General features: G+C 33.1%; 1 protein-coding gene across 1 annotated transcript; it reads left to right on the top strand.

The window, feature by feature from the left end:
• Window positions 1-1,133: 1,133 nt before the first annotated feature.
• LOC114167274 (histone-lysine N-methyltransferase ATX3) lies at window positions 1,134-8,749 on the top strand. Its single transcript, XM_028052311.1, has 23 exons — window positions 1,134-2,357; window positions 2,454-2,509; window positions 2,601-2,799; window positions 3,371-3,478; window positions 3,565-3,633; window positions 3,735-3,803; window positions 3,905-3,996; window positions 4,097-4,189; window positions 4,605-4,740; window positions 4,978-5,050; window positions 5,197-5,296; window positions 5,426-5,550; window positions 5,926-6,071; window positions 6,501-6,605; window positions 6,734-6,798; window positions 6,885-7,098; window positions 7,299-7,382; window positions 7,474-7,530; window positions 7,642-7,731; window positions 7,828-7,914; window positions 8,103-8,177; window positions 8,313-8,413; window positions 8,543-8,749. The coding sequence occupies exons 1-23, from the start codon at window positions 1,635-1,637 to the stop codon at window positions 8,631-8,633; spliced, it is 2,958 nt and encodes a 985-aa protein (XP_027908112.1). The 5' UTR covers window positions 1,134-1,634; the 3' UTR covers window positions 8,634-8,749.
• Window positions 8,750-10,493: the final 1,744 nt, after the last annotated feature.

Here is a 10,493-nt window from a genome sequence, read left to right as displayed (position 1 = left end):
TATAATTTGTTTTCACTGTTGCTTGTCTTTCTTATTTCTTTCAGATAAAAACATTTATTATGTATGTCTCTTTCACTTTATTTTTTTTTTCTCTTTACTTCTACATTAGAATGCAATACTTTTTTAAAAAAAGTTTTATCATAATAAATATTAATTCAGTTTGATTTTTTTTCTTCACCGTCTTCAGACTGTGGCCCATAATTAGGAAAGTAAAAATTTCATTTTTCAAACTAAAATTATAAGAAACCTAACCTTAATGTTGTCGATAATAATTATTAATACTAGAAAAAGAGAGGCACGATACCGCCATTTTTTTAAATATATATAATATTATAATAATAAACAGTGATATTATAATGTTATTAAGTTAATATATAAAATAAAATTATATTTATTAAAATAAAATGAAATATATTATAAAAATAAAAAAATAATTATTAATAAAAAAAAACAACAGATATAAATATTTTATAAAAATTTGTAAAAATAACAATCAATTTTCAAAAATTTTAGTAAATAATTTTATTTTAAAAGGTAAATTTAATATTTTAAAAAATAGACAAAAAAAGAAAATCTCTTTATAAATTATTATGGGTATTACATAATCATTTAATCCTACTAGATATAAGTAACCGAATAATTCATTAATTAGAAAACAACTTTATTATTTTTCAACTAAGAAATATTTATTATGTAATCCTTCAAATCTTATTTCTTTATTTTTTTAAAATTATATAATTTTTATATAATAAAAACGAAGAAACACTAATATAAATAATTAAAGTATACAATTTTATTTTTTGTGAGAAGTAATAAATTTTCCTAACATTTTTCCTTTATTCTTTTTGGGATGGAAAAAATTAATTATCGAAAATTAAAAATCAAACCATTAGCACTTTGAATATTTCTACAAAAGTTTAAAATATAAATTCCATAAATTCTTCAAACATAAAATTAAATAACTAAAGAACTGATAATAAAGTTCTCAAACATGAAATTAATTACGGAAATCTTCTTCCAAAGAAGCCATCTATTAACATATTAATTAACATTTTCCATTCTTCTTTATTTTTCTTTGAAACTATAAATTAAATTCCCCTGCACTCTTCTTTTGTTTATTGTGTTGTGTTTTGGACGGGGCGCTTCCTGTGTCATACATATACCCACACATAAGCTTCTCTTGCTTCTTTCTTGTTTTCTCTCTGCCAATTCAAATTGCTCCTTTCTCGGGAAAATCTTCACGCTGCGTTTTCCCGGGATTTCTCGTTACGCGTTCCTGTAAATCGTTTTCGCGATCGGAACCAAGGTTTCAATCTCTGTTCAATTCCCTAGCCTTTCCGTTTTCTCGTGAGTTCTCAAAAGGTTAAGAAAAAACCCACTCAGACCTTCGTTCTTTCATTCCCTAGCGGCATCATTGTTCGATTCAGGGTTTAATAAAATAAATTCACTCACTCGCGGTTCGCAGAGCGATTCAAGATTCAATACCGGGGCCATTATCAGGATATATTTCGAATTTGGCTAAGCCTCGTGAGTTTGGGGTTAGGATTGCACAATTCTTGGCGACGGCGTTTCGATTCGAATGCAATTAGGGTTTCGAGGTGCGCGAATTCGTTGATGTGGATGATTGCAGCGGCATGATTGTTAAGCGGACAATGAAAGCCGACGCACCGAACCTGAAAAGATGTAAGATTGACGGTACCGAGAATGCGATTCAGAAGAAGCGTAGGGTGAACGGGTTGTACTCGCTGGGAGTGTCGGGGGATGCTGAATATTTCAGCAGTGGTTCTGGTTCTTGGAGCAGTGAAGGATCGTATTGGGGTGGTGGTGGTGAGGTTCAGTCGAATTCGAATTCTTTTCTGTTCAATGGGAAAATGGTGAAGGAGGCATGTCGTCCTCCGCTTCTGCGGTCCTCACGTGGACGCCTTCAGAAGCTTCCGTCGAGGTTCAATGACTCGGTTCTAGAGGCGGACGGAGACTCGAGCTTTGAAGATAACGATAAGAGTTATGTGGAGGACGGAAGGGGTGGCATTGGTGTGAGTGTGGAGAAGAGCGATAGTGTGTGTTGTTCGTCTAGTGTTGGGAGAAGGACTGGTGTTATGGCTGAGAGTAATACATCTGGGATTAGTTTCGAGGGTGTGGACCAAAAACCCAATGGATTGAAGAAGAACGAGGTTTTCAAGCTGGAGGATTTTTCTTTGGGGGATATAGTTTGGGCTAAGTGTGGGAAGAGGTATCCGGCTTGGCCTGCTGTGGTGATTGATCCTGCCTTGGAAGCTCCAGAGTCCGTACTCAGCTGTTGTATTCCCGGCGCGCTCTGCGTGATGTTTTTTGGTTATTCAAAGAATGGAACTCAAAGGGTTAAGTTATCTCCATGTCTTGTTTATGTTGTCAAGATTTTGAGTTTTTTTATCGTGGGTTTTAGTGGTGGGGTCTAACAGAGCGATGATGTGCAGGACTATGCGTGGGTGAAGCAGGGAATGGTGTTCCCCTTCTCTGAGTTCTTGGACAGGTGTGTGGTTGAATTATTTTTGGGGTTTCTGTGTGGATTGATTCTGTAAGAATGTTGGATGTTTAATTGTTGGAAATTGATCTTTCTTCAGGTTTCAGGGGCAGACTCGGTTGTACAAGAGCAAACCTAGTGACTTCCGCATGGCCCTGGAGGAGGCATTGCTGGCAGAAGATGGTGTTCTTGAATCACATTTGGGAAGAGGGGAAATATCTGATGCAGAAGCTCATCCTGCTCGACTTATGGAGGCTACCTGCTATTATGTTGACGAAGAATACTACGGCCAGGAACAGGTGAAAATTTTATGTTATCAGCGTTTTTCATTTTATGCTTTATGATCGGATGATAGCTTTTATAAACTGTTATGCATAAGATAAGGGTTTTAGTCATGCGAGTTATCGTTGTCAAAGATTGCGTTAGGCAATATTTATTTACGGAGGATGGACTGACGAATAAATGCCTATGATATGACCGTGCTTATGTGTGGAGGAAGGACGGAGGGCCTATATATATATTTTCAGCCGGTGCTGGAACTAGAAAAATTGGAAAGAAAAAAACCTTGAATGGTCAAAAGGGAAAAACTATTTTTTTAAGGAAGGCAAAGCTTTAGAAAAATTATTCAATTTTTTATAAATATTTTATAAAGCTTCTGTATTTCCGAAGGATTGAGTGGGAGCCAAAAGCTAGTTTCAACCACAACGAGGAACCGCTTTTGTCCGTACGCTGTATGTAGCCATGTATTAATAGTGTTGACTTGTATCGAAGTAGGAGATCATGTCTGAATAGCGTGACATGCAATAGATAAGTGAATAACCTATTAATTAGTCTGTTATTTGTATATTTTTATCGAGTGGTATTTTGCAGGTTACAAGGTACTGTGCTGGTTGTGGTCTGATGTTGCCATGCAAAACCATGAAAAAGATGAAGGATTCAAATTGTGCACCCCGATTTTACTGTAAACATTGCACTAAGGTAACGCGGAATGGTATTACACTTTCAAACTTTTCACTAAATAATTTTTCAACACATTTATTTTAACTATTTTTATGTCCTTGCAGCTGCGAAATTCAAAGCAGTATTGTGGCATTTGCAAAAGGATTTGGCATCATTCAGATGGTGGGAATTGGGTGAGATTGATTTCTTGACAAATTAGTTTTTTAGAAAAAATAAATTTGTGTTCCAATATGCTCAGTTTTGACACCTTTTGCGGCTGAACACTCTATTTCAGGTGTGTTGTGATGGTTGTAATGTGTGGGTGCATGCTGAGTGTGATAAAATAACGAGCAGACTTTTCAAGGTGTTGCATCATGTTTAACATGATGGAACCATTGTTTGTCTTTTTAAATTGCCCTCTTTTTGTGAAATGGCTGAAGATAAATGCATGGCTTGTGGTTACAGGATCTGGAAAATACAGATTATTACTGTCCAGATTGCAAGGGAAAATTCAATAGTAAATTACCAGCATCACAAACATACAATCCGAAAATCAAGTATGCAGTAATTACCTTTTTTTCTTTTTTATTTTTCATCTATTTACCTAAATTCATTTTATTATGGGTCTTATGATGTGATATTTTTTTATACATACAGATCAATAGAGAATAGCCAAAAATCTATGATACCCGATAGTGTATTGGTGGTGTGCAAGGGCATGGAAGGAATATATATCCCAAAGCTTCATCTGTACGTCTTCAGCGTTTTTTGGATATATCGGAAGATAATTCAATTTAAATATTTGATTTCTTATATATCATGGAAGGGAATTATTTTATACTCCTCACACTAGGGTCTTCAATTCATTTTCCTGGAGAGGAACTCTCTCCCCTGTTGTATTTCCTTTTGCCCCCAAGGACTTCTGAAAGAAGTTCTTTTTTGTATAACCATTTATTTTATTTATGATTTTGGAGTTAACTGTTATGTTAGCATTCATTCAGTATTATCTCAGAAAATATTTCACTTTCAAAAGTATTGTTTATCCCCTGACGAGGTTCTATACCAAGAAAACAGCTTGAGAAGCATAAAAGAACTCCATGTGAATGGATTTGAGTTCTTCCCTGAACAATTTCATTGAGCAGCTTGTGATTTCCTTTTCTTGCAGTGTCATGTGCAATTGTGGCTCTTGTGGATCGAGGAAGCAGACACTTAGTGAATGGGAAAAACATACAGGTTGCCGAGCGAAAAAATGGAAACATAGTGTGAAAGTGAAAAGTACAATGCTACCTTTGGAAAAATGGGTATGAAGTGTTTCTTGCTAGATTAGAGGGATGCCGAATATTCTGTTGGGTGGTTTTTAATAAACAGTCATAGCATTTGTCCTGTGACATGGATTTCTTGATTACTGCCCATATCTTATTTTCAAAAGTCTCCACATTCTGAGTTTGAATACGTTGTGTTTGAGTGTCTATTAAGGTGCTGTTGTTTTGTTAGTGTTCTGTACTTATTTCTTGTTGACTTGACATGAATTACTTCAGTTGGCTGAACACATTCCACTAGAGGGAATATCCCAGCAGTTAGATCAGCAGCAGGTACTTGCTTTTTTGCAAGGTAAATGTGCATTTCATGTAAACTATTAAACTGATTGCTTGTATTTTTTCTAATTGACTGGGTCTTATTCCACAAAGCACATACATGCTTTCTTTTGAATATATCTCTAGAAACAAATTTATTTTACTTATACCTTGTTGTCTCAGAGAAGTATGAGCCTGTTAATGCAAAATGGACAACAGAAAGATGTGCTGTTTGCAGATGGGTTGAAGATTGGGAAGATAACAAAATTATTATTTGTAACAGGTTTTTAATTTTTTTTCATATTCTTTTCCCTTAAGTTTTATAATTTTTTTGGTTTTCTAATGCTTTGTTTCAAATTTCTTTAGGCTTTAAAGGTAGTAATTTACACAGGTTCACTTGTTCATTGTGCAGATGCCAAATAGCTGTCCACCAAGAGTGCTATGGGGCAAAAAATGTTCAGGATTTAACTTCTTGGGTTTGTAGAGTATGTGAAACTCCCGATGTTGAGAGAGAGTGCTGCCTCTGCCCAGTAAAAGGCATGTCACATTTAGTAGTTTGGAAGTCTGAACTCTTTTTTCGTGTCTATTTCCTGTGATGTTAAATTATTTATGCAAAGTAGTACACGATGGATTCAGCACTCTTAAAAGGAGGTCTTTTTCATTATTATATATTGAGTTAACCTCAATTATATTAAAAAAAATGTTTTACTTTGGTGGATCATCAATCACAAATATCTAATGTTTTGCCTTTTTTGTCCATTTTCACATCGTTAAGAAATCTTCTTATAATTCTAATCCTGATACAAATGTGATTGTAGTTGTTCTTTTCCTCCATAATGTTTATCTTTAATTGTCAGTGTCATGATCAAGTGCTAATATGCTTTTACCACATTGGAAACACTTGCTTTTCAGGTGGTGCTCTAAAGCCAACGGATGTTGAAATGTTGTGGGTTCATGTAACTTGTGCTTGGTTTCGACCTCAAGTTGTTTTCCAAGACCATGAGGCCATGGAACCTGCTGTGGGAATCCTTAAAATTCCTCCTAATTCGTTTGTGAAGGTAAGCTGACTAAATGGTGATATTATTTTTATACAGTTGGTTTCAGCTAAATGTTGCCTCTAATAAATCCTGACTGATTATAAATTTTATTTACTGGGAAACCAAAATGAACCAAATACATTTTGTGGTGTAATCTAATGATTTATTTTTATTGAACTATATACTTATTCTCAAATTGCTTTTGGATGAATATTCTGAACAGTGAAATTCCATTCTTCCAAATTACTTTTTGTTAAAAAGTAAATTCTACACCAAAAATCCAAAATGCACTATATAATCTTCCATCATCAATTTTTATTTTATTTCTCTAATTATTCACGGAGATAGTTGTGTGGCTTTTTTTATGTAATCACTTATGCCTCCTTGTTATTTTTTTTGGCTGGACTGTAATAATGAACTCGAGTATGGTTCTTGTCCCTGCTACTGCAGACTTGCGTGATTTGTAAACAGAGCCATGGTTCCTGTATAACTTGTTGCAAGTGTGCTACATATTTTCATGTGATGTGTGCATCAAGGGCAGGATATACAATGGAAGTAAGTTTTGTCAGTTAAATGTAAATATTTTGATCTGGAATTGCTATTATTTTTAGATTTGTTTTTCATTTGATTATATGTGAATTGCAAGATCTGGGGAAATATGTTGATGTTTTTAAAATTTACAGTTGCATTCCATGGAGAAGAATGGGACTCAAATAACAAAGAAGCTAATATATTGTTCAGTTCACAGGTTTGAGCTTTAGTGCTGTCATTACACCTATTTCCATTTTTCATTTCTTTTCTTGATAGCGGTTTTAAAAGTTAATTCCATCTCAGGGTCCCAAATCCAGATTCAGTACTGGTCGTACACACACCCCTGGGGATTTTCTCTCCCAGAACTTCACTTCAAAATCAGAAGGGATGCTTCAGGGGGTCAAGGCTAATTTCATCAAAGAATATAGAGCTTATTGAATCTTCAACCACTGAAAATGAGGTAGTTGAGCCACTATCTGCTGCTAGATGTCGTGTCTACCGTAGGTCTACTAATAAGGTGATTCCAAATACTTTCATGAACATACTAGTATATTAACCTGTCTTATCTTTCATTTTAGCCGAGCACTTCTGTATTTTTATTACACCCAATTCTATTCCTTCATTAATGCTAGTTGCTAATACAAACATGCTTATTACTTACGTTATCTATTATTTTGAATTTGTTCTCTTACATTTCATTCCCTTCCATTTGGTCAGAGAGCCAATGAGCCAATAATTCACTGGCCTAAGGGACCCAGTCTTCATTCTCTAGATGCGATAACTCTGTTGAACGACTTTAAGGTAATCTTTGTGCCTAAGGTGATATATATTAAGAGTTAGACCTATTTTTGCTAACTTGTAGCATAATATGGTGGTACCTGCTTTGTGATAGGATGGTGATGAATCTAAAGTATTCACTTCTTTCAAGGAACGTCTTCACCATTTACGGGTAAATCATATGTATCCATTTAATTATCTCATTTCTTTCCTTTATTAATTTTAAATAATCTCTCTTTCTCTTATAATATTTAAGTTCAATTACAATTTTTTGGCTTAGCAGGAAATGGAAAAATTGAGAGTTTGCTTTGGAAAATCTGGCATTCATGGATGGGGCCTCTTTGCTCGTAGGAATATACTAGAAGGAGAGATGGTAACTTTATTAATTTAATATTCACTCAAAGGTAAATTATCTTGCTGCAGTTTATTCTGAAGACATTAAGTTCATGCTTCTTGTGTTTGTATGTAGGTTGTTGAGTATCGTGGTGTGAATGTAAGGCGTAGTGTTGCTGATCTGAGGGAAGCAAAATATCGTTCGGAAGGCAAAGATTGTTATGTGAGTATTATGTTTAAGATTGTTTAAATATCTGTACATGCTTCCAATCTTTTTCTTGCATTGGTTGACAAGGTGAAAGTCTATTTGGTAATTAGTTTAAAAGCCTGTTTTGTACAGGTCCATGATTGCTGTTAATATTTGAGTTCATTTACTGCTAATCTTAATACCAAACAAAATAAAATATGCAGCTGTTCAAGATTAGCGAGGAAGTGGTAGTTGATGCAACAAACGTGGGCAATATTGCACGCTTAATAAATCATTCTGTAAGTTATTATGAATATTGTTTGACCATTATCTAATTCAAACACAATCGTGCATGTGGTTTTGTACAAGATAATACTACAATGAGCCAAAAACAAAAGGAAAGAAACTGATGTTTAACCTTTGACTTGCTTCAGTGCATGCCAAACTGCTACGCAAGGATAATGAGTCTGGGTGATCAGGAGAGCCGGATTGTTCTTATTGCCAAGACTAATGTTTCTGCTGGTGAAGAACTAACGTACGATTTTTGTGTTTGTATATTTTCTTTACTCGTGCTCACATGTACAAGCTGCATATATCTTGCATTATCAAGAAGTTGGTTAGCCTGACATGAATGAACTATTATTTTCCTCTGATTTTGCAACAGGTATGACTACTTGTTCGATCCAGATGAGCGGGATGACCTGAAAGTTCCATGCCTTTGCAAAGCCCCCAATTGTAGGAGATTTATGAATTAGGTTTTAGCTTTTAATTGCTCTTTGAAAAATTTCAGTTACCAAACCACAGTAAATTTTTCCAATTGAGCCATTTTTAAAATTTTTTCCTAGTTTAGTATAATTTGTATATCATTATATAAAATAAAATAGATAACTTCTGTGCAAATTAGATTGAGGCATTTTCCTATCTTGCAAGGATGTTCTTCAAATTATTTGACATCTAGAGGCAATTCATAGAGAAGCACACATGTTACATAATACATTTCGAGCATTTCATGTAAACCCTAACCAATATTTGGTATATTTTATTTATTTTTCTTCCAAAACTGTAGTATTTGAATAGGGATTTCAAAATTAAAACCAAAATTGGCTTGGGGTTTATTGATAAGGACCGTTCTCTCTTCCACCTCCAAACAACCGATATCTTTGGTTCCATACTATATGTTTTAACGAAATGTGAAACTATTTCCCAATTAGACACGCTAATTATATGGTCAGCCTCACAACAGTAGAAGGAACTATTACCTGTTAAAATATCGTAGGACTGAGTTTGAGTAGTTTTGTATGAGGGTTTCATTTTTAAATTTGTGACTGTCATTATATGAAAGAAGATTCTTAAATTTAGGTCAAATTGAATTAGGTTTATTTCCTTGTTCACACGTTTTCTTTTTGTATTTTTACATTTTAAACTTGTTGAATTTATTTATAAATTTTCTAGGATAAAGTGTTGACCTTATTCACAATTAAACTAGATATTTATTTTTCTAAATACTATATTACAACTTAGCTATTATTACTTTATGAATTTTATTACTATTTTTTTTTTCTTTTTTGAATTTTCTCATCATATTCCCTTTTATTTTTTATTTAATTTTTTTGTTTTGTTAAATTTTGTTACAAATATTGACATATCCTTAAAAGATCAAGTTAATTTGTTATCATATTTTGTAAAATGTCATTTTATTATTTACATGGTGACAAATTGTATATAATTAAGAATATGATGACAAAATTGTGAGAAAAAACTTAGTAAAATACGTAAAAATAAAAAAATTAATAGTGGAATGTACGGAAAATATGCTTGTTTGAACTTGAATTTTTTTGAATTTATTTTTTAAAGAATTAGAAAAAGTTTTTTTTATTTATTTTTAAACTAAGCTGAATGAGATTACAAATGACTTACGAAAATTTAAAATTATATTAACATGCCTTTAAATTGTATTATAGTCGATTTAGCAAAAGTAACTATACATTTTCTTTATATAATATTTAATGGTGATGTATAATTATGCTACTGTATGATCAATTACTGAAGCAGAACTTAAGTGGTAGGGGATGTAATTGGAGTGTAAGAGTTGAGTACACATTATTAATACGTATTAGACATTTAGTTACATTTATCCCTTTATGATGTTTAATTTTAAATCATTTGCAAGTTTAATATAATTTATTTTTTGTGTTAAGAATTCTCATTTTCTATATAAATCAAATAAAATTGCACAATTAAAATTTCTGCTTCTATGACTCCTGAATTGATATCGATTAAAACTAATCAAAAATTTAAATAAGAAATTTAAACACCACAATATAACTAATCTTTTTATTTCCAAAAGTTAACGATTCTAAAAAAAAGAAAATAAAACTAGAAAGTAAATTGATTAAAAAAATATTTTATTATAATAAAGATTCAATTTGTGATATAATTTCTTTTTATGTCATTATTTTGTTTGAAATGGGAGCTTTTGGCGCGCCTATAAGACGAGGGAATTAAGATCATAAAACCGTTGTGTTTCAGTTCAGAGTAGGGAGTGGGCTGTTCCCCGCTTCAGCTTTATAATTTCAGATTGAAAAAAAAGAGCTCCATCAGATTCCTGAAGCAGC

This window comes from Vigna unguiculata, chromosome 10, assembly GCF_004118075.2.
Source record: "Vigna unguiculata cultivar IT97K-499-35 chromosome 10, ASM411807v1, whole genome shotgun sequence".
Taxonomy (NCBI): Eukaryota; Viridiplantae; Streptophyta; class Magnoliopsida; order Fabales; family Fabaceae; genus Vigna; species Vigna unguiculata.
The sequence above is the reverse complement of the archived record's forward strand: the minus strand, read 5'-3'. Positions and strand labels throughout refer to the sequence as shown.

Bases quoted from the DNA above. Each gene is read 5' to 3' on its own strand.
- LOC114167274 (XM_028052311.1), top strand. From the start codon at position 1,635: ATGATTGTTAAGCGGACAATGAAAGCCGACGCACCGAACCTGAAAAGA. The intron at 5,297-5,425 runs GTTTTTAATTTT...TTCATTGTGCAG, and splicing joins AAAATTATTATTTGTAACAG to ATGCCAAATAGCTGTCCACC. The intron at 7,732-7,827 runs GTAACTTTATTA...GTTTGTATGTAG, and splicing joins ATATACTAGAAGGAGAGATG to GTTGTTGAGTATCGTGGTGT.